Source organism: Calypte anna, chromosome 3, assembly GCF_003957555.1.
Source record: "Calypte anna isolate BGI_N300 chromosome 3, bCalAnn1_v1.p, whole genome shotgun sequence".
NCBI classification, from domain to species: Eukaryota; Metazoa; Chordata; class Aves; order Apodiformes; family Trochilidae; genus Calypte; species Calypte anna.
The window spans coordinates 90,919,346-90,947,034 of record NC_044246.1 but is presented as its reverse complement, the minus strand read 5'-3'; the positions used below and the strand labels follow the sequence as shown (position 1 = coordinate 90,947,034).

Sequence of the window (27,689 nt, the reverse complement as noted above, 5' to 3'; positions counted from 1 at the left end):
GGAACCCAGAATTCTATTAAGGAAGCTCACACACCATGCAAGTATTTTTCTCCTACTTACATTTGCACTGATGCCTTCACCACCTTCTGGTACTTTGGGAAATGCATCATAAAGTGATGACACATAAGTTATTACTGACTTCTCATCAGGTGAGGAAACATCAACATCTATAAAAGCAAGACAGAACAGTGCTTTATCACGTAGTTGTAACAATGCCCACAAATATGCTACAACCTGCAGGCACACCGGATTTTAGTTTAATGTTAGGGTTTTTACAACAAAACCCTTTGCAGCTCTCTTACCTTCAGGATCCAGAAGTCTGGCAACACCAAGTTTTTCTGCTACAAAAAAAGCATGTTCTAAATTTGCAAGGTTGCTTTGAACAGCAACGGTATTCATGTCTATCAGGTCCGGCCTGTCAAATAAAAACAGTAATACTTGATTACAACTCTTTACCAGTTTTAAGTCATTGCTGTATTAGTAAATCAAAACAAGAGTGTGGATGGATATGGCAACAGTTTTCATTAAAAAAGGATTTCATTAAAATCATGTGAACAAGCTGAGGTCAGTGCTAAGTGATAAACTCCAACAGCAGACAACTAATAACACTGTCAGTTCTTTATCTACAAGATGAAGTTTCTAACCAAGCTTGGCACCACACAATAAACCTAAAGGAAATACTAATTATAGAGGGATGGTTAGAAAGTAACCATCCCTCTTGGAATTTTCAGGGCCGAGTGTGTGACTGCCTGTTACCTTCATCACTGAGAATCTTCATAGCCATAACAACTGAAAGGAAGAATGAATTTATGAAGATGCTGAGGAAAAACCTGTCCCACTAGAGTCACAAGGGTTTGAAATCTATGCTACTGAAAACCAGGCCCACATTGAAAAAAAAAAACCCTAAGAAAAAAAAATAACATATAAGGTTTAGTGAACAATTCAGTCCTTAAGTTTTCCCATTTATAGAGAAACTATTTTCTTAGTCTTACCTAGTAGAAGCTTTAAATAATTTTAACAGAGAGAAATAAAACTGTTAAATACAACTCTGTTCGAAATGCATGATAACATTTCATTTGGCAACAAATTCTCTTGATCTCAAAATGGTATTATATTTGGGAAACTCAACAGAAGCTTATCTATGAATTAATTCCAAGAAGACTGTAAATAAAAAAAATTTTTTTCCAGCCATTTAGAATCTCTGGTTGCTTTGTGTTCTTCAGAAGACAAGTTTACAAAACAAATAATACTGCACCTATTATTTCTTGAAAGGGCATTTAATTAATAATAAAACATAACTGGTGTAAAAAGAAATATAATCCTCCTAAACCAGCAGGACTTTCCACTTCCAATATGCTTAGCAGGAGCATGACCAAGCTCATGCCATTCTTCTCCGAATTTCAGAGCAATGAAAACAATGCAATGAAACCAATACCATCCGTTGCTCTTAGCAGCACAGAAAATCCATGAAAAATAAAGGACAATACTAGAAAGGGAAAACAGAGCACTCCAGTCTCCAATTTCAACCACAATAATGGAGTCAGTATGAGTAATAAAGATTGCTTTCACAGCACACTTTTGACAAAAAAAATCAGGTTTAATATAAGCTTACACTGTTGGTTTGTTTTTTTTTTTTTTTCACCTGCCTTCTTTACATCTGTTTCACACTTGATAAAAAAGAATCACTTAGGCAGCCTGCCTAATTCTTAGAACAAGCAATGACAAATTGTTGTAAAAGCTTTGACTGTTCCCAGAAAATGAGCTACAATCTGCAGAGACATGATCATCTCCTTAGAATAAAGCTTTCACTTAGATGTAGAAAAGGTAAGGTTTTTCTCACTACAGTACTGGTAAAATTAATACAACTGCTGTTGTATATAATATTATTTTAAATCACTGCTGTGGCTTTATCCCCTAGCTGAAGAGCAGTCCACTCTGCAAGATATTCCCCCAGTTTTAAAAGCACTGTCCTATCCTCACAACTCCTAACACCACAGGGTTTCTCCAGTTCCCATTTAAGACAAGGGAAAACTGCAATGAATCCTGCTGTTTTCAGTTCATTATACACCTAACACACAGCATACTGATCTAGATTAAGTATTCTATATTTATCTTACATTTTGATCTACCAGAAAATGCTACAGAAAACAACATTTTTCTCTTTCTTGCTAATGCTTGCCTTTGTTTTTTTGAAGCAGAAAGAAACTCAAGAGCTGAGAACAAGCACAGTAATGACTCATAAGATGGAAAAGACAGGTATTATAACTTGATTCAAACGTACCTGGTAATGGGCATGGAAAGTGCACACTGCCTTGAGCTTGGTGCCTCCACCCTTTACAGGTCACCCTTTCCCTATACCAGGGAAGGATACATTGCAAAGCCACAGAAAAAGAGCCTTACCTCCCACAGCTCAGTAAGATATTATTTTGGCCCTATAAAAATGCATCCAAAAACCATGGTTTAGGAAATCAATGACTGACACATTGTTCCTTTTAATTAGGAGTGTTTACTCAAGACATTAAATAAAAATAAAAGCTGATTTTATCTACTGTGAGCTTGCAGAGATACCTCTCCTCTAACTGGGTATGTGGGAATTTGCATTTGAGCACACACACTTGGATTTCATTGCAGCAATCACTGATCATCACCATTCCCAGAAGAATCTAGGGAATCTGGTATTACTAATCACATACTGTGCACATGAGTGTCCTGGGGCTGTATTATAAAGGATCACAAATGTTTTCCAGTATCTTTAGTATTTCATTTCTCCTTTGAATCCTGAAATACTACTAACTGCTCAAATAACAGTGTGATGAGCATCCTTCTAATATGTTTTTGTTTAATTCTCCTAACTGAAGTAAACACTAGATATAAAAGCATCATCTATCATGGAAAACATTTTAATTTTTAAGGCTAAAGAAAAAATACATGAGTTTTGTAGAAGCTATTTGTCATGTATTATAAATACATTTTATAATTGATTTGCATAGTGCTAGTAAGTGGTTTTATACATATTGAATTAAATAAAATTAAATGCTCTTTAAGTAACAGATGATGACTCTACCTCCTCTCATGTTGTGAGTCATCTTATGGCAGATTTTTCAGTGGGCTGGGCCCTTGCCATCAAAACACACACATAAACAACCCAAACACCAGCCCAGTTGGAACATTCTATGCAAAGGAGATACTTCTGCTGCAGCCACACCTAAGTCAAGGAGTCTGGCTTCTACATCACCAGTCATTAATCATTTCATTTAAGAAAAGATTGGTGCCTGCCATTTGAGATCTTAGTGTAGGTGTTAGACACAACTTGTTTCAGAAGTGGGGAAAAAAAGGTGTGCTTAGTGCCTCTTCAATTGGGACGCTGACAAAATTATGATCAATTCAAGAAAACAAATACCTAACACCACAAAGAGAAGCAAGTGAACAGTATCTGCAGTACAGCACAAAAAAAAGAGCATTCTAATGCAAGTTGCATGGATCACATGCAAGCTTTCTACTTTGCAAAGATGCCTTGAAGTCAAAGAGTTAGGCACGTGTAGGTTTTCCCATAGCCAGAACCTAATGCCTAGTGAAACAGTTCAAGATCCAAACTAGGAGCTACAAAACTTGGCCATTAAAACCAAAGATTATATTTGAAGGGATTTGAATATTTCAAAGTGGAAAAAGATATCTAACTGAACTTTTATTTTCCCAGTGACTTACAAAGAAACCACATCCTTCTTTTCACTGTTCCTGGATTATAGTTGCCCAAGCTACATCAGAGTAATCTTTCTTGGCTTATTAATGAGCAACAATAGTCATTTAGTGAGATTCAAGCAGAACCTTCAAAGAAAACATGACTGAAGATCAGGAATTAACTTTATGCTTCACTATAGTCCAGTTACCTCTTCCACCACTGTAATTAGAAAATGCCTATAGAATTAAACTTTTTGCTTCACTGTTCACAGATAAAGGCAAAGAATGAGTGCCAGAAAGACATTTTTTAGGGATGGGAAGACTACTGAAAGAAATTAAAACTATGCCAGAATACGTAGTCATACAATATTTTTTTTTAAATATAAGAATAGAGACCTCTCAAGCTGGTAGCATTCAACTCATATTTCAGATGGGAGCACATGAAGATACCATCATACACTCTAGAGATTTTGGTTAATAGCAGAATGATTGCAAAGACAGGAATTGGCAGATAGTAAACATTCATGAGATGAAACAGACTACTTTTCAGAAACATCTTTTTGAAGGGAAATATATGAAAAAATCTCCATATAATCTCAAATGTAAGACTAAAATGACTGTTCAACCATAGACTTCACAATAGTTTCTTCAAGCATCATATTACATGGTGACATAAAAACTACCCCAATGCCTCAAACCATTGGGTGAACTTGTTCAGTGTCATCACCGAAATTAAGCAACACTTCAGAATTCAGGGAAAATGCAAACAATTTTCTAATTGAAAAATGTCATTCTAGAAAAAGTTTCATCCTTGCAGCTGGGATATAGCAGAAATTACGCTGCTGAATAATAGCTCTGCATATTGTTTGTTCCAACTACGTGGCAAATTCTTTTCTCAAGCTTTACAGGTCCCCAGCCCATCTCACTGTCACATTGTGCTCATTTATTTCAGATGATCCTTATGACTTTCAGTCTTTCTGGTTTAGTCTTCTCTTGTGTTGTCATGATTGAAATGTCTGTAGCATTCATTATTTTATATTCCTGTATAGATTTCATTCACTGCATCTCTGAAGCTGAACATTCATGCCTCGAGAGCAGAAAAATTTTCATGTGATCTGAATTCTTCAGCTCTCCTTTGACTATCTTTTTCGTATTTTTTTACATAAATTTTCAGATAAGATAGCTCTCAAAAATCTATTGCAAGTGATGGTGAGCTGGAAATACAGCAAGAAGGGCACACTGTTTACAAAAACATTTCCAATCTATTCTTCAGACATCCCAACAAGTCATATAAAGACTTGCAACAGAAAAAGGAATAATGTTTTATCTGCACTAAATATAAGGGGAAAAAGCCATCATGCGCCTGAACATTAATTTAACCCCTTACAATATATACAGCTAATTTTATCATGCTTGTCCTTGGTCTCACAAGCACTGAGTTTAATAAGCCTACTGAGGCCTCCTGTCCCACCTTTGTTAGCACAGCAAAATTTCACCGGTAGCTTGCAATACCAGCTGACTTAGATAGAGACACAATTGAGGCATTGTAACAGCAAAGACCCAGTTAAATGTGGAGTTCAGTTTTGCCATGCCTAGGGAACTGCAATCACAATTTGGCAGTAAGTTTGGAACATACATTTCAAGCTCAGTATTCACATGAATGAAACTAGAAAGGATCTCAGTCAGTCCTTTCACCAGCTTGAAAATAGATTTTACATTTGCTTGTATTACAAGATAGTTTTGTCATTACAAAATCAGTAATGTTACAGTGACTTACCCAATTTTTTGTCTGTGATAGAATTTAAATAGAAGCAAGGCTTATAGCTTCATCTTACAGCTGTGCAATTTGCAGAAATAACTATAAATAATTTACCTTTCCCTGGAGTGCGTGAATACCAAAAAGACAATGAAGAAACCCAACTAAACAATTCTTCTGTTCTGCTCCCTAAGTCCCTCCACATCCCAACAGCAGCTGCCTGACACACAGCCTTCTCACTGAACCGAGTTCAAAAGGTTTCCCAAAGGCTCCTAGTACCATCCTCTCTTAGAAACAACCAGTTTTCCATATGCCACAAAATTTCTACAGGCACTGCCAGAAGACCTGTCTCCCATCTCTCTATGATTTATCATAGGCATATATGCCACCACTGCTCAGACACCACACCCTTTTGGATAAAGGTTTCTGAGACCCATGGGTGCTATGATCTTTAATGATCAAAGAGTAAGAGAGACATGAAACCTAAATATAAAACTAGGCCTTTCAATTCAAAGCTTTATTTTTCTTTTTACTCCTATTTGGCCTAAGCAAGAGAAAAGCTTTGATTTCATCCCTCTATTTTTCCCCCTCTCCTTTATAACAAAAAGAAACCTGTTATCATTCAGCTACTTAGCAGAAGGATCTAGTACAACATACACAGGGATCATTTTAAGTCCAGACCTGAAATAAATCAACCCAACTGCCCAAAAGTCTTCCATCCATTACCCACTAAAGCTAACCACCACCACAACACAAGATGTTAAAAAGCCATCACTGAACTTTTCTGAGTACAATCAATTAAACTGCAGCTGAGGTTATTTGCTATTTCTAAACCCAATAGTTACATGTAGATGCATACTCAGGCACATAACATGAAAAGCCCATCTACTTGCCAATATTTCTAATCAACCTAAATGCTGTTGATCTTTCCCCAAATTGCCAATTCTTCATGCTTCTACATAACAAAACCAGCTGAAAATAGTTAACCAGCTTCTGAACGATGAGGTGGGTGGGAAGGAGGGAGGTGAGGGCAACCCAACCAAAATCACATTTTCTTTTTGTTAAAGCTAGGTAACAATAAATTAAGAGTTACGAAATGACAAGCCCAAGCTAGCAAACCCAGATAATCTCTTTTTTAAAAACATATTGCCTAGAATTTTAAGGCTTGACACTGTGTAATATTTAGATTCTTTCTCATTCAATGCCCAAGGGTATTCAACATGTTACTGCAAATTAAGGCATCACTATCCCTCCCCTTAAGGAATGCATTCATGTCAGTACCTGATCAGCTGCAACATGTTTTAACATCAGAGGGATGCCACATGCACTGCTGGCCAGAAGCTTAGCATTCAGCTAATCGTACAAGTACGACAAGCTGTGCTGGGTAAGAATGAAACAGCTTGTTCTAAACCAGAAGAGTTATTTAACAGGCAGGAATCTAGTTTGCTCCCTGTTATACCACACTCCAAAAAACATCTGCTTAGTAATTTTGAAAGCCTATTTAGTTTTATGGTACTATTTCAAATTAAAAGAAGTGTAATACTGGAAATTTTTTCTCTCGCTTTATCTAGCACTTAGGGAGCTGTAAAAGTTCTCCTTCCTTTGGTGGCACACTCTTTCATGTAGATTCAATTCCTCTTCATCCTCCCTGAAGCACCCAGCCTTGCTGAAATTTGCCTTCGAGCCCAGACATAATTGGACACGTCCATGCTTAAAGTGTAGAGAAGCCAAGACCAAAGTTCCATAACGCTTTGCTAGTCCTTCCCATAGCATGACCATGGCCCACTACGACTCAAGCCCTGCCAGGCAGCATCTGAGAGCAATTCAAGTAACAACAATGACCCAAGACTGCTCTCAAGGGCTGCACGGACTGTCTGAGGGACAGAGGGGAGAGTTCCGCCATGCAGACACCCATGGGGCAGAGAGCAGTGGCAAGACCTGCTTCATTTATTAGGACAGATTTAACACCAGGGACTAGAACTTGAAAAATATGGCTTTATCCAGAAACTGAGTTTGCAGCTCTTCCTGAACAGATGCTATTTTTCACCATGCAGACACCACTGGGGCTACTCATTAAGTTATTATGTAGTGACACAAGAACCTACTGCTCTTGCTGGAATTGCTTTTGTAAATGCCAGAAGCAAAATTACTGCTTTATTATAAAAATTGTAAGAATACAAGAATAGAAAGGAGTGCACATGTTTTTACAAAAAGCATGCATGTCTGATGTTAATCTTCTTTTCATAGCCTCCATATTTGACTTTTTTCCTTTAGAAATTAAGATGAGCTGGTCTATAAACATGTCTGTTTTCTGCGTATCAGTTGCCACCATCCTTAACAAAGTGTCTATAGGTGCCATTTAACTGTAAATCTTACAGCTTTTCAGACACTTTTTAACTGAAATTGCCTGTAGATCTTATGTACCACATGTTCAAGACAGTCTGCCAAAAAAAGCTGTTTGTTGCTTTGCTATAACTCTTTAGATTAATTTGCTTTTTTCAAATAATGCATGTAGCTCCTAATGAAAGAAGAATTCCTTTCCTTCTCGACAGACACCAGTTCTAAAAAACTATTATTTCTTCTTCAAAGGCAAAAGTCAGGTACATAAGACAATGAAAACACAAGTCAATAGCGTTTACCTACAACACAGTCTAGGCTAGAAATACATTATACAGCTGCAAGATGAAGACCCCAGTGTGTAGACGTCTGGCAGTATCTCTGGGAAAATCTGGGCAGTACATGTTGATTATAGTCAGCCTCCAACTGTGAAGCCTGGCTTACAGGTTTTTTGCTGCATATGATATGATGGTATGAAAGAAACATCATGTACTTTTTAAACTGCCTGAAGTCAGATTTCTCCAATACAACACACTGAAGCAAAGTCTTCAATGAAAAATTAAGCTATAAAAGGACAATTACATAACAGATGAGACATTAAAAATATTCTCGAATCTCCTAGGCTTTAATCACAAGTCCAGAGAGAGGTGTGGAGGTTCAAAAAGAATCTGAAATATGATACTTAAATAAAATAATACAGTTAACAATATGGTAATCTTCAGTATTAAAACTGAGTTTTTATTTGGCCTTTCTACAAAATAACAAATATTCACACAGACTAACAACATGAAAAGTAAAACCCAGGGCCTGCAATGGAGCTCCCTGAGGCAGTTCTCGAGGCTGTTATGGAGCCCCATTTATTTTCCAAGGATTTCATCATGTACAGGATGTTTTAAAAAGGAAGCCTTATTATACACTCTGCAAAAGCTAAGCCAAGTAATCTTCAATTACAAACTACAAACACAGGCTGCTGGAACCTGCTAAAAACATGCAACCTCCTCATGCACAAAAATAAATAAATAAATAATTAAAAAAAATTTACATTTTCCTAAATTTGTATGGAAAAAAAAATCACATTGTATACAGAGTCAACTCAAATAGAGTAATCTTCCCCTCTCATTTCTGTCATTCATGAAATTTCTTTCCCAATCTTAAAGAACACTGCAAAAATCACTCAAAGCTCATTCATAAAATGACTGAAGGCCCTTATAAAAGCTCTGATAGAATCATAGAATCATAGAATCATAGAATAGGCTGGGTTGGAAGGGACCTCAGAGATCATCGAGTCCAACCCTTGATCAGCTACCGCCACAGTCACTAGACCATGGCACTGAGTGCCATATCGAGTCGCTTTTTAAATGTCTCCAGGGACAAAGAGTCCACCACCTCCCCAGGCAGCCCGTTCCAATGTCTGATCACCCTTTCCGTGAAAAAATTCTTTCTAATAGCCAATCTGAACTTCCCCCGGCACAATTTAAGACCATGCCCTCTTGTCTTTTTGAGAGTTGCCTGGGAAAAGAGACCAACCCCTGCCTGGCTCCATCCTCCTTTCAGGTAGTTGTAGAGAGCAATGAGGTCTCCCCTGAGATAACCTGACCCTTGGCACTTGAGAGGAAAGAAAAAGATCCTGCATTTGCTCAGGAGGGCAGGTGACTGACTCAAGTGCCTGCAGGCTGCCCCTATCTCGGAGCTCAGTGCTGGAAGTGGAGTGCTGTCAGTATGGCTATGGGTGCAGGGAGAACTGGAGGTGCCTGACCACCCCCAGCCACCAGCCACTAGCCTGATGATTTCTGAGGAAATGCTGCTGTAACTACATGCAGTTACTAAATACAATAACTACAGTTACTTGTGCTGGGAAAATGTCAGCTTTATCCTGTTTCTCACACAAACCTTGGGGGAAGCAGGGAGCCATGGCAAATCCCTGCATCTTAGGTGGTATCTTAGGTGGTTTACACCAAAAGGTGCTGGGATCTTCTAGTGGGACAAAACCAAATAAATAAACAAATAAATAAATAAATGAAGGAAGAAGCCATTACCAGCAGCCCAGATGAAATTCTGCAGCACAGAGTTCACAGGCTCTCAGTCTGTGGAGGGGAGAGGCTCCCTGCCTGCTGATTCCCAGCTTAGCACCTTGCCCAGCCCTCCACAGCATCAGCAGCTTCCTCAAGTACTCAAGCTCTTGTGTACTTGGGAATAAAATATCACTTCTGCCTGGAAAGGAGGTAATTATAACCTGCCACTTTAGTCCCCTGTCACTTAGGACTGGAGAATGACATCTCACTATCTCATGACTGACTGACTGAATGGACCGTGCTGCACCAGCACAGCTTGTGTTCTCAATGACATACCCAGAAAAGGACTGTCAGCCATGGTGTCAGGGCTGCGAGTATAGGGTTTGTCTGCCTGCACTGAAGTTCAGCTGTGAGGCAGCATGACACCTGCCCTCTGAGAGCTGCTGGTGCTCCTGCCTCCAGCCCCCAGCTGAGCTATGGCCCCTGCAGCCTCCTTGCAGACCCAATTCCCAGGCCCAGCACTGGCTGCAAGGCCAGAGGTGACCCTGATGGACCCTCCTCTGGAGATATTCAAAACCCACCAGGATGCAGTCCTGTGTAATGTGCTCTAGAGGATCCTGCCTTAGTGGGAGAGTTGGGCTAGATGATCTCTAGAGGTCCTTCCAACTCTTGATGATTCTGTGTGATTCTGTGACCTTCTGTGGAGAACCCCAGTGCTGTGCCCTGACATGGGTAAGCATGTACTCTCCATCCAACCTAGAGCTCACCAATGCCCAGTGTAATTGCAGTTCTAGATACAAGCAATACACCTGGGTATTTCTGAGCCCATTAGGTCTGGACCCAGGAGGTGCTGCCACACTGCAGCACATTCAGCAGATGTACACCCACGGGGGGTGCTCTGCAGGGGCAGCAGCACAGTCCCACCCCACCACCTGAGCAGACACATTTGGGCGTCAGCCCTGACAGAGCCGGTGGCATCCACAGGTCACTTATCCTTGCTTCTGAGACCACCTGTGATCCACAGACTGGAAGCTACCAAAACAAATAGAGCACATGGAGAATGCCTGCCAGAAATGTGTGCATTTTGTATGTGTTTAACCTGCTTACTGCTTTGAACATAAACCAAGCTTTAGAAGAGCTCTCTGGAGTAAAACACTGTAGTTAAAAATACCATCAGTCTGTTTAGAAAGACCATTCCTATCTTGTGAGCAATAGCTGGAAATTATTTTCTCTGTTTAACAGTATAAAATGGCAAAGAAAAGAAACACAGAAGCTCACTGAAATCAGTGGATAAATCTCACTGATTTCATAAGCAAGCTGGAGTCTGAGAATCTGTAACCTCTCACAACAAAAATACATCAGATAAAGACAGTAAGCATTCATGGGAAGGACATGGAACCTTAGGTGGAAAAACTGTGCTTACAGGAAGAAGCTAAGCTAAATGGAAACTGGCACAGAAGCACACAAAATGGAGATCCTGCTCCCCAGTCACTGAATCTGCTTTGTGCAATGCACTCCTGTCAAAGAAGCCTGTGCTTCCCTGCTGAAACACTGAATGAAACTAGCAGAATGCTGCCAGAAACACTGCTCCAGCAAAGCAACTGCAGGTACTCAGTCATGTCCCAAAGCATGAACGTTTGCACAGCTGGAGGACAGAATTAAAGTTTTTCATTATTTATTAACTGATCTGTACCACGACTACTTGTTGCTGAGCTGTAAAGGCTACACTGTTCTATGTAAGGCTCTGAAAAAGCTCTGGGAAATATTTTCCATTACACCAGTTCATTAAGCTCCTTCTTTTTTTCCCTCCCCTTTCTCTGTAGCTTTCATATTGTTTATTTCTTTAAATACTTTCCTGTGCTACGTTCACTATTTTGGCTGCTCAGTCCTGAAGCAAAACAGCGTTGTCTTTTGCCAGCTATATCCCTTTGTCTTGACAACATTATTAGAAAACTTTCTTACTGGCATCCACTTCCTCCCTCACTGGTTACCCAGAACAGAAGCATGGTCAGAAAAAGACCTAGTTGATTCAGATACAGCTTCATTTTTACCATGAAGTTAAGCACTGCCAAAGCCAGCTTCTCTAGGACTCAGAGCCCTGTTGTAATGCTATGCTAACAGCCTCTACATAGCGAGTGAAGAAAAGGCTGCATCTGCTTGACTCATCTCCCATTTTACTTCAGTTTCCTAGTCCTCATACTTCATGGATTTTGGCTCTGCCTAAGGCTTCCTTCTGTAGCGAGCCAAATGGCTCCACAAGAGGAAATTCAAGAAGAAAATAATTTGCTCTGGGTCTGTTCCCTGGAGCTGCACTGAAACATACAAAATTTGTGTGTCACTTCTTGGGACGCTCCTGTATTTTACCAAGGAAAATCACATACACTCACATTTCCTTATGATATGTCCCAGTGCATACAGCAAGAACTTTTTACACATGCTATAATAAAACCCAGAAATTGCAAGCTTTGTGCAGTGAAGGACAATTCAGTACATGCTAACTAGCCCAGTGGCCAGAATACTCCCTCATGCAGACTTCTAAGACACAAAGGTCCTTATTCACTTCAGGAACCAAAAATTGTACAAAAACAGAGATGCTGCCAACCAAGAGGGAATGCTGAACACGGCAATGATCTTAAAACCTTGTTCCTCCACCATGTTTTGATGCCAAAATCACTTTTGGCAGGAGAGACCTGTTTTTTACTTTCAGTCCTGAATTCTAATTCCTCCCTTGTCATTAGACTTCTTCAACTCTATTTTAAGTAAGTTAATGTAGTGTATCCTTTAGCTTCTAGCCACAGCCAGTGGATCTACAAATTCCCATTTGTAAAATCGTGGTCACAAAAGCACAGAAAGTGGAATAAAGTAGCACAGTTCTGTTCTCAACATTTTCAAGCCAAGTGGTCATATTTTTCATGTGACTACCCTACCATTTTACAGGCGACACATCTCAGAGTAGATCTGGGCTCCACACACAAAGACCAAAGAAACTCTGGGCTCCAGGGACAAGGTAAAGTCACACAGGGAAGAATAAAGGGATCTTGGGCTACCTCAGGTCATGCAGTAGATAGATTTCACCAGGAGCATAGCTTTGTGATCAGTGACCACTCTACCCTATCTATACTTAAATATAAGAAGAATAAAAAGGGACTGTAGAGAAGACTGGACCCCAGGGACATTCTTCTCAGCAGCTGACAGGCACCCCATGGGAGATGTGCAGGATTTGTGAAGATGCTTCCTCTGGGGAAGGCAGGACATGCAAGGGCTCATGAGGCATCCTTTGTCTGCAAAAATCAGGGAATTGCCCAGAACAAGCCAGTGTCATCTGCACAGCTGCAGTGTTACTACGTGTATAAAACACAAAGCCCTCTCTCTATGCACATTAAATGCTACAGTAGGTAATTTTCAAGAGAAGGGAGTACATACCTGTATTTATGAATGATGGCATTAAATAATCTTCCATCACGCCAGCAGGTAGTGAAATTTTCACAACGGATTCCAGCATAACCCTCAGTTGTCTGCTGTGACCACAGGAGCAGTCTCTCTTTAGCAGACATGTCCTCTGACTCTCCAGTGACATGGATATCAGATATCTAAAAGATAGTTAATATAAGTATTACTACTACATCTAACACATTTAAAATATTGCAGAAAACCACTCTGCATTACTGAAGAATTTCCTGATATCTGCATATATGAATGTTGATTAGTCTTGCTCTGTATTACTACTCTTCTGTCATATCTTTATGCACTCTTAGCATCTTCAATATGAAATATAAAATTCATAGCTTCACATGTTTCTTGAGTTAGCTAGTTCTCAGCCTCTTAACTTCTAATGGCATACTATTAAATAATGAAAAATACTTAAATGTGTCTACTTTACATTGATAATGTGAATAATAACCTATTTTATGTTATATCTATTATACATAAATATCATATAATTAAATATAAAATACCACATATGCATATACATTCACATCTATATAATATCCATATTTGTATTACAGAATTTTATTTAGCTATAATGTTCCTCTCTCAAAACAGGTTAAATTATAATATATGCTGTTCTTGAATCCAGTAACAAAAGCTCCATTTTATTGAAAACTGAAAATAATGGCTTTAGGACAAAAAATTCCAAGAAGCATTTTAGGGACAACCGAAAGGTTGAAGGATTTTACATGAAAATTTGGTCTGATAGAGAAGGTTTGTTTTTCTGTTATCTAAGGATTATCAACTTCATGTCAGACAAAGCAAGAAAGCAGGAAAGAAGTGGGAGCTTCACACACAAGCAATAAAGTTGTACTACCTTAAATTCTACCCTAATGAAGTTCAATCATTTTGCTTAGGAAACTATTGCTGGATAAATAAAACGCACATATTTCCTTTATTTGCATGGGTACTGTTTGTACCTTATGTGATAGAAACTGTAATCAATGCATATCTGAAATGCAAAATTGAAAAAGAAGCCAATGTGCCTTGATAAAGTGATATCAAAGGTTGTCTCCTCCTAACTGGTCATCTTCTACCACTTATTCAAACTACAGTAGGTAATACAATGTTATGAAGAACACTAAGAACTCAGGTACTATGAGCACTGTATATAAAGACCCAAATATCATAGCTCAACATTACAAATATCAGGCTGAGGGGCTTGGGCAGAGGCAAGAGTGTTTGAGACAATGCCAAGATTTGTGGGTGGACACTAAGGACACTCCGTGAGACTACAAGGGAGAGGTCACACCACACAAGTTACATCTCACTCATCTTGAGACACAGCCTGAGGCCAGGGCTCAGGGAAGGTTTTCTCACAGATAGGTTTGAGGGGAAGGCAGGTGCTCAAGTTAGCTGCAGAAGAGGCTTAACTCTGAAGCTGTGCCATTTCCTGCAGTCCTAGAGTAAACCCAGAAGCTATGTTCATGAGGTCAGATGGGACTGACACCATGATGCCTTGGAATCTCTGCACACAAAGGTATGAGATTCAACGAGGCCAAATGCAAGGTCCTGCACCTGGGTAGAGGCAATCCTCACTAGCAACACAGGCTGGGGGATGATGTGATAGAGAGCAGTGCTGCAGAAGGGGACTTAGGGTTACTGGTGGATGAAAAACAGGACATGAGCCAACAATGCATGCTCACAGCCTAGAGTGACAATTGCATCCTGGGCTGCATCAGAAGATGTGTCACCAGCAGACTGAGAGAGGTGATTCTGCAACTCTACTCTGCTGTGGTGAGACCTCACCTGGAGCAGTGTGTCCAGCTCTGGACATGGACCTGTTGGAGCAAGTCCAGATGAGGGCCATGAAGATGATCAGAGGGCTGGAACACCTCTGCTACAAAGACAGGCTGACAGGGCTGGGGCTGTTCAGCCTGGAGAGAAGATCCCAGGGAGACCTTGAAACTGGCTTCTAGGGCATGAAGGGGACCTACAGGAAAGCTTGTAAGGGACTGGTTTACAAGGGCATGTAGTGACACAACAAGGGACAGGAGTTTCAAACTAGAGTAAGGCAGATTTAGATTAGACATCTGAAAGATGTTCTTAACTATGAGAGTGGTGAAACACTGGAACAGGTTGCCCAGAGTTGGTGGAGGCCCCATCACATCCCTGGAGACGTTCAAGGTCTGGCTTGATGGGGCTTTCTGAGCAACCTGATCTAGTTGCTCGCTGCAGGGGAGTTGGAATAGATGATCTTTAGGGGTCCATGCCAACCCAATGCATTTTCTTTGATTTTAAGATCTACTGTCTGAATTCTTCCTGGGGGAATTACGACAAGCTAGGCTGGAAATTACAGGGTTTTCTCATGTTAGAGCCACCCAAATTCAGTGCCAGGAACAGTGATGTAGCTTTCCCTACTGATGGTCCTATGTCAGTGACTAATACAAGGTAGTGGAAAGCACCAGGAAGCACGAGACTTAAGAAGAGCTTTGGAAATGTAGCTGTGCAGTGCTGTCTGTGATTTCTGCTTGAACAACTTTCACATTTTCAATGGATGAGGAGCATTTACAGCTATACAGTAAACTGTAGGTACATTTAATACAGGGGAAGTATTAATTTACATTATTTTCTATGCAAGAATCCATAAAACACTAAGTTATGAAAGCAGTTTTGCAGATACTTATCACAGGCCATCATATCTGCTGGCTCTAGGTAAGGGAAAGATAGTCAACAAAGCTAGAAAGGAAAGTAGTTTTAACTGTTAAACTAACCCTAACCCAAAAATAACTGCAGATTTAACAGTATTTTTGCATCCTTTTGTCTCTAGCTTCAACACTACATATTTTGTAGAAAAAGCAAAGAGGAAAAAAAAATCCCTTTTTTGTTTAAAACACTGAGGAGAAACACATGCAGCTGTGGTAATTTATACATTTCTAGGTATAAAAGCCTGCACAGAATATTTACTACATGAAATCACACAAAATACAGACAATATGAGTCTTATAAATGAAGACAACAGGGAATCCAACATGGAAAAAGACCAAGTTAAAATATCTCTGAAAATTTTCTTATAAAAATCTAGGGAACTCCTCTTCAGCAAAAGATTTCCTTTCTGTTGGTTACGTTTATTCTTTGGCATTTCAGAGCAAGAAGACAAACTAAATATTTTTTCAGTAGCTTTAGTTTCTGTTCATTTCAGAACAACCAGGCCACAATATGAATGAAGTCAACCATTTACCCCTTATACAGACAACGCTTCTGAAAGAGATTATGTCTTCTGAAGTGCCAGATATGTAGGATAAAACCCCGCCAACTTTAATTTTTTTTCTTTCATTTTCAGAAAGTCCTCTGTGTGAAATTCTTAAGTATTAGTTTCAATTTTTTTAATATATTCTAAGTAAGCAAGCTAACAATGTCATTTGCTAATGGCCATTCCTTATGGGTAAGCTCAAACCTTTAGCCTCCTTCACGGTTAATTGACCATCAATGCCTATGTACAGTACAGACTGCAGAGAATGCAAACACAGCATATTTGAGTGCACATTGAATTCCTCTGGCAACAAGTGATTTCAGACACCCAGGCAAATTCTGAAGGTCGTACTTGGATCTGTTGTTACATGCAAACACCATTTATAGCTATGGACACAAACACAGGAGAGTGTTTCTTATTTTGAAATTGAACACTAGGCAAACTTACAGTTCAGATTTTGGATGGCTGAAACAGGAATTTAGCACACTACCCTAAGATCAACAGGTTTTTGATCCAAAATCTTCCAAAAACCATTCAGCAATCTATTTGGGCTTCTAAAGAAAATGGAATAGAGTATACTGAGTTTAAAAACTGAAATTATTTTTCATTCATGGAAGCAGCCCTTTTCAGTACAGGTTAAAAACACTCAAAGTAGCCTGAGACCTGAAACAGCCTCAGCATCTTTGTTCTCTAAATAAAATATTTGAGAATCAAGGGCTAAGATTTCAGACTTTTTCATAAAAACTGAATTTGAAAGTATAAAAATACACAGAGAGAGATGGTGCATGAAAGAGCTATATTTGATTATGCTTACAAATATGAGATCTACCTGGCAAGATCCTTTACTAACTTGGAACTCCTTACCAAGTAAAACACTATTCCCACAAAATAAGAGGTCAGAATGCGAGTGTGTGCACATCTTTCCTTTGATAAACCTGTAAGGACAGTAATAGGTGCTCATCTACCAACTATGCATTATCATAAATATTTGTAACATCATTTGACACAGGAAAAAGAAGGACTAATAAATTAAGAATACTTGAACAGAAAATAAGAGGCAATCAAATCCTTTACTGTTCAAATGTTGTCCTTCAAATAAAATAATTTGTGTGAACCTTTCATTCTTATATCCCATAAGCCTAGCATTTACCCACTATCAACAGTTCCTAGAGTACATTTGTTCCGTAAGCCTGGTGCAAATTATTGAGTTTGCATGAGTCTGAACAACTGTTTGCTAGAGATCCAGCTTTCCAAATTATCTCAAATCCTTTGAATTACAAATCATGCAAGAAAAAGCGACAGAGGTAATGCACAGGACTTGTATTTCAGGATCAAAGTCTCTTATTTGTAACTGGGAGAACTACTTCTGCTAATGCAAGTTTTTTTCTTTGCCTCTAAGTTCCTTCTGTATACACAGTATACAAAAATGCATCCAACAAAAAGCCTCAAGCTTGCACTGATTTCAGTGATGCCATTTTGAGTCCAGAGAGCAGATCAGAGAACAATTTCCAAAAGAGATCAGCAGTAATGCTGGATTTCTGTGTCTTATTTTTTACAATGCAAACAGAAGACTGGAATAGATAATAAGGAGTCTTCTCTCCAATTCCATCTTATCCCAAATGTTTTGAAGCAAATCTAAACTTGACATAGTGTATTTAACTGCACAAAAGTATATAATGGGTTTGATATCTATGGTGTATAATGAAACTTATTCTGATATCATCTAACCCTAACCCAGAAAACTCTGAAGAATACTAAGAAAATGTTTCAAAAAGACTGACGACAGCATTTGAGGGAAGTACAGTTATAAAAATGGAATTTGAACTTGCATGTGATCACAAGAAGTCATCTCCCCTGATGTTACAGTTGGACTTTGAGTTTCCATTTGGCCATAAATTCAAATGCTCTTAAGTCAGCTCTCAAACAAGGCTCTGTGGAGCTGGGAGTTCAGCAACAGCCTTCAAAAAATACCAATCAGTTGAAGCAGACTGAACGAGAAAAACAAGAATGACAAAGATCTAAAATACATGACCTGTGCAGAATGATTGAAAAACTTTGTTTATTTACTCTAAAGTAGGGAAGTGGGGGGATGGAATAATAACTTGCCTTCAAATATCTAAAATGCTGTTGCAAAAAAATCAATTCTTCTGGGAATGGGAAAAGAACTGAGTTTTAAAGGAGCATACATGTTTTCAGCTGAAACCACTTTTTAATACAAAAGACTGATAAGCAATAGAATACTTACTTGGGAAGCATTTGAAACCATCAATGAGACAAATACTGAAAAGGTATCAGTCAAGAATGGATTTCATTTTTTATCTTTCCTTCAGGTACAGATATGACCTGTCCAGAATCTTTCCAGCCCTAGTTTTGTAGTTCCATCAATAATTATAGATCTCCAACATGATGATGTAGGTGCTCAAGAGAAGTCTCTCTCCCTCACCACCCCTTTCTCTTCTGTGGCAACAAAGGGGTATCTGCCTAATAGGAGTAATAACTGCAGCAATATTAGAATTTGTGTTACTCTGATTATAGAGGAAAGAGCAGCCACGCTTGGCTGAACATACAAGGCCTCATACTCTTTTACTGTAATGACGTTTTGTTCAAATCAAAGAACATGCTTAAACTGTTCCTGAATTCCAGCTAAGATTAAGAGGGCAAAGATCTCCATGTGTATAAGGAGGCTATTTGTACTAGTGTGTACTGTGTGTTGTAATTGGGTGTGTTATCCGTATTTAAAAGCTGAGCTCAGAAAAAATAACATTTGATTCCTGTTTAAAAAGTAAATTATATGACTAACAGCAGAGTAGCTAGCTAGCACCTTCAGCATATATACACATTCCTCCTGTGCCTTCAACTCAAAATTCAGATGTCCCTGCTGAGCAAGGGGAATTGGTTTTAGACTAGAACCCTGTATTGGTATTTTACCTGCACTTACAGATTTCAGTTGTGCTGAGGATGAGTGGGGCAGAACTTGTAATATGGATTTGGTTGGTAAGAATGGATACTAAAAGACAAAAAAACCTGCTTTCCTTCAGATATTCTGCAACTAATCTCACACTTTAGTTTCTTTAATTCTGAAAGGAAAATAATCCTACCCTCGGAGGAAGAAGGAATTTCATCTAAACAGTATGGGAGAAAGGATCATTTAAAAGAAAGGGAGAGCATTATTAACGTGATTTCTGTTCACTTTTTCTATTTCAAGCTGCCCACATGTTTCTTTTTTCAGTTCCCACTGGCCATAACTGGAAAGAATTACAAACATTCCTTTCTGTGATACAAGACTCAAAGAAATTAAAAGACCATCAAGAGTTGATAAGAAAATTTCCTCCAGATATTGAATGTCAACTTAAACAGCTCTCTAAAATTTACTCCACCTTCTAGAACTATTTTAACATTACCATCTTCTTCCTAACTTAGGAAACAAACCAAATTACAGACAGCAAAACAGCACAAGGACATATCAATACTCCTGAAGTATAGCAGTATTACTTAATCTATGAGAAAGATTAATACTTTCTGTTAAGATTACCTGCAGTATCACTGAATAGGTGAAAGGCTTATATACAGGAAAGTGATAATAAATTTGTAATACAAAAAATACTGTTCTAATACTTATCTTTAAAAGTTATCTCAGAATAATGTGCTATGCCAAAATATTTACCTTGCTCCTGTTTAGTGGAATGTTAAATAATGACTTTTCTTTTGGTGACTGAGAAAGCACAGCATCAGAAGAATAAGTTCTCTTTTGTTCAAGCAGCACATCACTTTTGCTTTCAGGAAGAAAGTGATGCAACTTTTTAGATTTACTGCTTTCTGGGACATCTTCAAAATTTCTGCAAGAAGTTATGTTTAACCCAGTTTCTTCGTGTTGTCTGCCTAAAATGTGGATAGCAGAATCCAAGCTGGATGCTTTTCCATAATGAAGACCACTGTATTTCTTCAGGAATGATAATTCTTTACTGTCACCATCCTCCAAGTATTTCCTCTTCCATGTACAGCGTTTCTCTGGATTCCCCTTGTTTTGTTCCTTTAACTGTGTCTCTGCTTCATCAGACTTGGCAAGCCTTTGACTTTCATTATGAAAACTGTCCCCACAATGAGAATCACTGTTTGTTTCACCTGGTAAAACTTTTGCTTTAATAGGATCAGATAAAAGGTCTATACTCACAGGCAGAGCATTACCAGCCACTGTCACTGTCTGGGGGAAGGAATAAGCCAATTCCATGCCCCTGGGACAAATCTCAATGTTTTCTGAAATCCCCACTTCATACTGTCTGTCTTCTTCATTTTCTTTAACTTGTCCAGAATCTGGTCCCTCCGCAGTTGATTTCCTTCTCCTTTTTCTTCTGAAGTATCTTCTTCCAGGGGAATGTTTAGCTGGACTTAAGGGAGCTTTGGCAGTATCTAAATACTGTTCTTCCTTTTCAGCCCTCACACATCCACAGACATTCCCCATTTGGCTTTTGGTAACTCCCAGTCACACAGCTTCATTCATTCCAGTATATTTACATACACTTAAATCCTCCTCAGAACGTTAAGAACCGACGTTTGCACCGTAATTTCTTCCAGACTTCACATCCATCCTCCTCAGTCCGAAGCCATTTTGCTTGTGAGAAATGCACACGCACCAAATCCTGTGGCACAGTGCCCAGGCAGGGCCTGTGTCTGATTAGACACTGTGGCTTATTTCTGGCCACCAATCCTCTTAAATAAACATCACAGCTTCAGCAATGGGCTGTAATGCCGATGGTCTTTCACAGAGATGACATAGCATTTGTGAGCCACAGAATTTCTTGGATGCATTTTAACTTCCTGTTTCATTTAGTATCTTGAACAAGATAAAGCAGAAAAATATGCAGCAACCTTTGAAACTATTAGCTACACCCCTGATCCAAAAGCAAGCAGCAAAAAGCAGGGATTTAGTTTGCAGATTTGGTTTTGTACTTCATATGTGTTTATTATGTATCCAATGATCCGCAGAAGAGAAGATTAAAGTGAAGGATCAGAGATGGCTCTGACAGCTTGTCGCGGGTCAAATTTTCATTTGTATGTGGAATTTTCATAATAGCTGATGTGCATTTTTAACTAATTTGTCAGCTTTAAATAACCTGCTGCTTCACCTCTATCATACAAGCATAGCAGGTTTCTCAGATCAGTGGTGCTGTGGCTGGTACTTTGCAGCAGTTTTAAACCTTCTGACAGATAAAGGTGAAACAAATCAGAAGAGCCAGTTTGTCTGAGTCTGTCTTACTGTCCACAAAGTTACTGAAAGTGAAGCTTTATCGTCCTCTTTTGCTCCTATCCTGTAGGCATCCCTGTGTAGCTCTGAACAGAACAGCTAAAGCATCAAGCTACATATGAAAACTAGGCAGCAAGTAATCTAATCATCAGCATACTTGGTCTGAAAAATATCTGTGTTTTGAAGCTCCTGTTTCATTTTTGTTACCAATATACAAAACCTACTAAACCCAGCACACATCAGCGGGGGTAGATGTGGATAGTTCTCATGCTGAGAAAGAAGTACTGAGTGACTTGCCAAGCATTATCAGGTGTTACCATTCAGTTTCCCTTCTTTATTTGAAAAGGGATTGCAATAATGAAACCCAGAGACTTTATCCCCAGGGAGCAGATCCACTGAAGTATTTGATGACATTTTATTGACAGGATCCAAAATGAATACAGTAAAGAAGTAGGATCAGCGTACAAGAATACAGATGCTCACTATCATGCCAGTGCAGCACAACCTGACAACGATGCTCAGAAAATTTTATACTGTAACACTACAGGACTGGAAAGCTGTTATAAAACACCCTATACTACTGAGACAGACAGTTACATGAAGACACAAAGCGAACATGTTCCTTTACAAAGCAGAGGCTTGTGCCATGACCACACTCTTTCACAGCCTTGATTTATATTTGCATTTGTAGTATGCTTAACATACAGGTGTGGTTGTGACATTTTCTCCCTTGACTTACAGTAAAAGGTTATACTCTAGTCACCTTAAAAAAAAAAAAAACAAACAACTTTTAGCCAAGGCCCACAGGACTCACTGATTTAAAATGCAGATCCATATGGGACTGAGTTGGGTCCTGACTTGGCCCTGCCCTAGTTAACAGAAAAGAACATAAGAAATTAAAAATATAATCTTTGTAAATGACAAGGACTTGGAGGTACAGGCTTATGAGAAGCTCAACATGAACTAGCAACGTGTGCTTGCAGTCCAGAAAGTCAACAGTATCCTTGGCTGCATCAAAAGAAACATGACCATCAGGTCAAGGGAGATGATTCTCGCCCTCTACATTAGGAAGAAACTGTTTACTAGGAGTGTGGTGAGACACTGAACAGGTTCCCCAGAGAAGCTGTGGGTGCCCCCTCCCTGGAAGTGTTCAAGGCTATGTTGGGATGGGGACTTGAACAGCCTGGTGGAGTGGGAAGCACCCCTGCCCATGCAGGGAGATTGGAACTAGATGATCTTTAAGGTCCCTTCCAACCCAAACCATTCTATGATTGACTATCTCTATCTTGTAATGAATCAGTAATTTTAAAAGTCTTTATTAGTCACGCTTGTGAACCAAATAAAAGATAAAGGACAAAATACAAATTTTGCTTATATCAGTTGTGGGATTTTTAATATAAAAACCTATGCAAGATCCCATTCCATGTTAGGGGAAGATGAGAGTAACTGAAGAGTTCACTTTCTGCAAACTGAAATTCTATAAAGTCATAACTTTGGTGTCAGGAAGGAAAGAGATTAAACTGGAGATTCAGAAAAGGGAAACTGAAATGTCTTCTAAAACTTGTGTGCTAGAGCAAAGAAATATGGCATTCTAAAGCATCAAAGGAGACTATCATTGAAGCCTACAAGAACCATCACAATATAGCAAAGACCTGACTACACCAGAAGCTTTGTCTCAGACACGTGACTGTACTTAAATGGAAGCTCAGAGTTGGATAAAGCCAAAGATCAAAATTATCAAAGCTGTTAAAAGTACTATGAATGGATTGTTGCATTTCTCTCCTTTTTGTTTGTTTGTTTTGTTTTGTTTTGTCTTTAATGGAAAGCCCAAAGATACAAATATATACCTATGTATACCTTCCACCTATGCTGGAAAACTTTAAGAGGAGATTAGCAAAAGGCACATAAAACCCTTAAGAAGTATAACATGAATAAAGGATTAGACCAACACTTGCCTGCAATTTGATCTGTCTCAGAGGCTGCTTAATCACAAAGAAGAGGTTAACATTAAGACATGGCAAACAGAAGATTAACATTGGAACATGAAATAGCACATGCAGATTTGTATGAGTTAGAATTTAACTATAGATTTCTGTAACTTGTCAAATACCTCTGTGACTGTAAAGTGCATTATGCTTTTAACATGGGAGAGGTGTATTACACATCAAGTGGCATCACTGTTGAATATCTGTGTATCTGTAAGTCTGCAAAATGCTGAAGCCATTCATCCTTTGCACATTGCTAATATATAATATATATATATATATATCAGAAGTCTGATAGGAATGCAATTCAGGTAGTTTGGATCTAATATCCCTTCCTGAACCCCCACCCTTTTTTTTTTTTTTTTTTATTTTTTACTCAACAAAGTAAAAGACTATGGAGCATTTAGCAGAAACGGGACATGTCATTTCATGGTACTAAGACAGCATACCAGATAACCAGCAAGCATTCTGTTACATAGCCCAAAGGTCACATGCAGAATGACAGAGAGATAAAACCAAAGAGAAAGTGAAAATCAAAGCAGCACAAGATAGAGAACAAGGCAAAAAATAAAGGCTTGCCAGGACACAGTATAACTAAGGTTATATTTGGAGCTGTTTAAGCTGTCCTGGCAACCACTGCTGAAAATCCAGAAGAGCTTTCAGATGCCACTGGGCTACTGAAAGCCATGACCCTAAGCAGTATAAGTTTATATCCAGTGATATAGCTTACAAAAAGAAGAATTTGTTCCTTGTTTATGGCTTTATGGGATTAAGGACAAAGATAATAAAGCAGATGAACTAGCTGCTTATAATCTCATCCTGCCATAATTATCCCACTACATGTAGGAATAAAGTCCATATATGACTCTGCAATAAACCTTAATGCCTCTTGCTCTTGCTGTGATTCAGATGAGTCCCAGAAATTCCAGAAACTCCACACTCATTTTCTCACCTGAGAGTTAGCAACTATTTTTTAAAAGAATTGCTGAAGAACTGTGGAAGTAGTGACTAGGATATCAGTTGAAGAATAAAACTGAGGAAGAGTATACCCTACCAGATGCAGAAGGACAGGCCTGCTGCAGTAGCTAATGGCTGGGAATTGCATCTCTCAGGTGGAATGGGACACAATCTACCCAAGAAACCACTAATAGTCAGGTTAGACAATTGGCTGTGTAGCTCCATCTTTAAATCCTTGAATAGGTCAGACTTCAAACTGTTCTAGGTATTTGAAAGTAAAGGCAGATTAAACTTCAGCCCTTGGGCTCAAAGACCCACAGTTTGGGCAATACCCACAGGCAAGCTTCAGAGGCAGCTGCCACCAGCCAGCTTCTCCCAGCAGAATCAGGTGCCAGGAGAACAGCAAGTGAAGGCCAGGAAAAGCTCTCTCCATTGCACCCTGCCACCTCAGAAAAGAAAGGAGGAAAGCAGGTAGCATGGCTCTTGCGACCCCACCATGGAAGCAGAGGAAGGTGCATGGGTCCCAGAACATCCCACTGTTCCTCTCCCTTATGCACATTATTTACTGGAAGGGGCCACCACATCTGAGCTGTCTCCTCCTCTGGCCATCGTGGATGAAGGCCACAACCCTTATGACCAACTCAAGAATGCTTAAGATACCTGCATTTCAGGCTCTGAATACCTAACTATGGTAAGAGGTGTCAGGAAGTTGAGAAGTGGCTGGGTAGCTGTCCTTTACCTCAGCCTAGTAATCTACAAACAAACCCCCCTTTTTACCTTTTTGCCCAATATGGGTAGATGTTTAACTGTTGGTCTGCAGGGCCAAATCAACAGTCTACAGACTACTCCAGGGCAGACTGATAAAAAAATAATTTTCCTTGAAGTCTTATAGGGAGTCACCAGCACACCAGCAAAAAAAAAGTATTTGTTGGATGACAAGAGAAATGTGAAGAGATTAAAAAAGGGTTTGAGAGAAACCAGTCATCTGGCCAGAGGGGCTGGAAGGTACTGTAACATCTGGACAAAACCATTACACCAACTGGAGCCCTGAAAACCATCATTGGACAAACAGGCCAGAGAGCAGGAAGATGGGGAGGGTGGAAGGAAATGTGTTTCCCAGGAGTTCCTGAGCTGCAAAATTACGATGAAACTGAAACAAATAAGTTTTGACTTTGAAGGTCCAGGAAGTTTTTAAAATCTGACTTCACATAGGCCTAATTTCAGATTCCTCAAAGTTTAAATTTTTAGTTCTGATTTAGCATGTTTTTTTCAGCCAACTGCAAATTATTCTAAATATTTAATATTTGTTAAATTAAAGAATTTTTTCAGTGGTTTGAATATAAATTATAGTTTTCAGTGAATTATCCTACTAAAATTGTGGTTACTTACTGAGGCCAAATTCTGCTTACATGTGCTTATTATCAGTGTGATCAGTCAAAATGTAGTCGGTGGTGAAGGAGTGCATTCAAACATTAATTTGGATATTTATACATACAGCCTACAATTACACAAAATGCTGTAATCTGATTTAGCATGCTTCATAGGTGCCAGGTAATTTACAGTGGTAACTGCATTATGAAACTGGATTTTTTAAAAGCCATATATTATTTAAAGTAGACTGCCTAAATCCTACTAAATACTTGTCTCAAGGAGTTTCAATACCCACAGGACAAATTATTTTCTAACATACTCTACTCCATAAACCACCAGATTTCCCATTCCATCTTTTCTATACATTATAATGTAGCTACTTGGGACACAGAAGAATGCACAACTTCTGGACTTGTGCAGCTTCAAAAGTCAGTGGTATAACTATGAATGATCATTATATTTATGTAATTATGGGCACCAAATTACAAAGTCATCACTAAACATAATTTAGTTGCAAAAGAAGCATAATTCTCAAGTGCATATATAATTTATTTTTGTTCATCACATCTTTTCCTTAAATTTATTCCAATAGTGAAACAGACTTGAGGTTTTGAGGAAATCTTATTCTCCAGATAGGTGCCATGACTCAGAGAAACAAAAAGCCACAAAGAACAGCCCCCCAAAAAATCCCTGGTATCTTGACTACCTCCCAGGCTGCAGTGTTATTAGAATACACCTAAGCGATGGAGTAGAGGCAGTAACAACACACAACAACAAGCTCCACTTAGAACATTTGAGACACTTGAAACTATCTGAGATATCTACACTGGGGACAACAGATACACCACAGGACCTAAGGAAACTTCCTTCCCACCATACGTCCTACTGGATATCATGTGTCATTTCAGATCACACCAGGCACCACTGAATAGCTCAGGCACCTACTGCAAGTTGTCTGAATTGCTCTACCAACCTCACCTACTGTATTACTAGCCCTCCAGGCCTCAAATCTGTTGCTAAACATGGTTAAACAATTTAGATACTTTATACCTGTGATCACAGCTCCCCATAAGCACCTGGATGCAGCTGCCTTAACTTCAAATTAAATCTCACCGTAACTTTCCCCACACCTGCAGGATTACTCCATGAGTAAACACACTTCTTGTCATGAAGTTTCATCCCTTCCTATAAATTCTGCTATTAGACTGTTCTGTTCAAATTTTTCCCTTGTTCAAAATCTAAGTGAAGCAAAAAAACCCTATGTGAGGTGTAAGTACATACATTTTCCTGAACTTCCTTATACATTCTGAACCCAAATCAGTTATATAAGGGTATCCATGACACCAGGTTGACATACACTTCAAAAGATTCAGTCTACAGGCAAATGCCAGAGTAACACAGAAGGTGTTTCTTACATCACCTTACAAATCCCTTCTGCATTCAGTGTACGTAGTACAGACATTAGCAGCAAAACCACAGAAAATGTTTTTTAAAAAATCCTGTTCTTCAGTTATTTTATAGTTGCTAATGAGGCTTAATGTTTAGTTGAAGAGCAGCTATTCATTCTCAAAGTTATTTTTAACAGCAATTTTTAAAAGATACTAATTTGAAAAAAAAAGAAAACCTGACAGATCTGCAAGACCTGAATTCTATTGGTAGAGATTTAGTT

At 38.9% G+C, this 27,689-nt stretch overlaps 1 protein-coding gene across 4 annotated transcripts in view; it reads right to left on the bottom strand.

Annotated features, from left to right (window-relative positions):
• The window catches only part of DST (dystonin), a 289,353-nt gene that overhangs the window by 148,029 nt on the left and 113,635 nt on the right, over positions 1-27,689 (bottom strand). For all 4 annotated transcript variants that reach the window (XM_030446905.1, XM_008495643.2, XM_030446906.1 and 1 more), the window contains 3 exons: positions 13,207-13,373; positions 303-415; positions 61-167 (listed from right to left, as the gene is read on the bottom strand). In XM_030446905.1, coding sequence (XP_030302765.1) covers positions 61-167; positions 303-415; positions 13,207-13,373 — 387 coding nt within the window. The remainder of the gene's footprint in view (positions 1-60; positions 168-302; positions 416-13,206; positions 13,374-27,689) is intronic.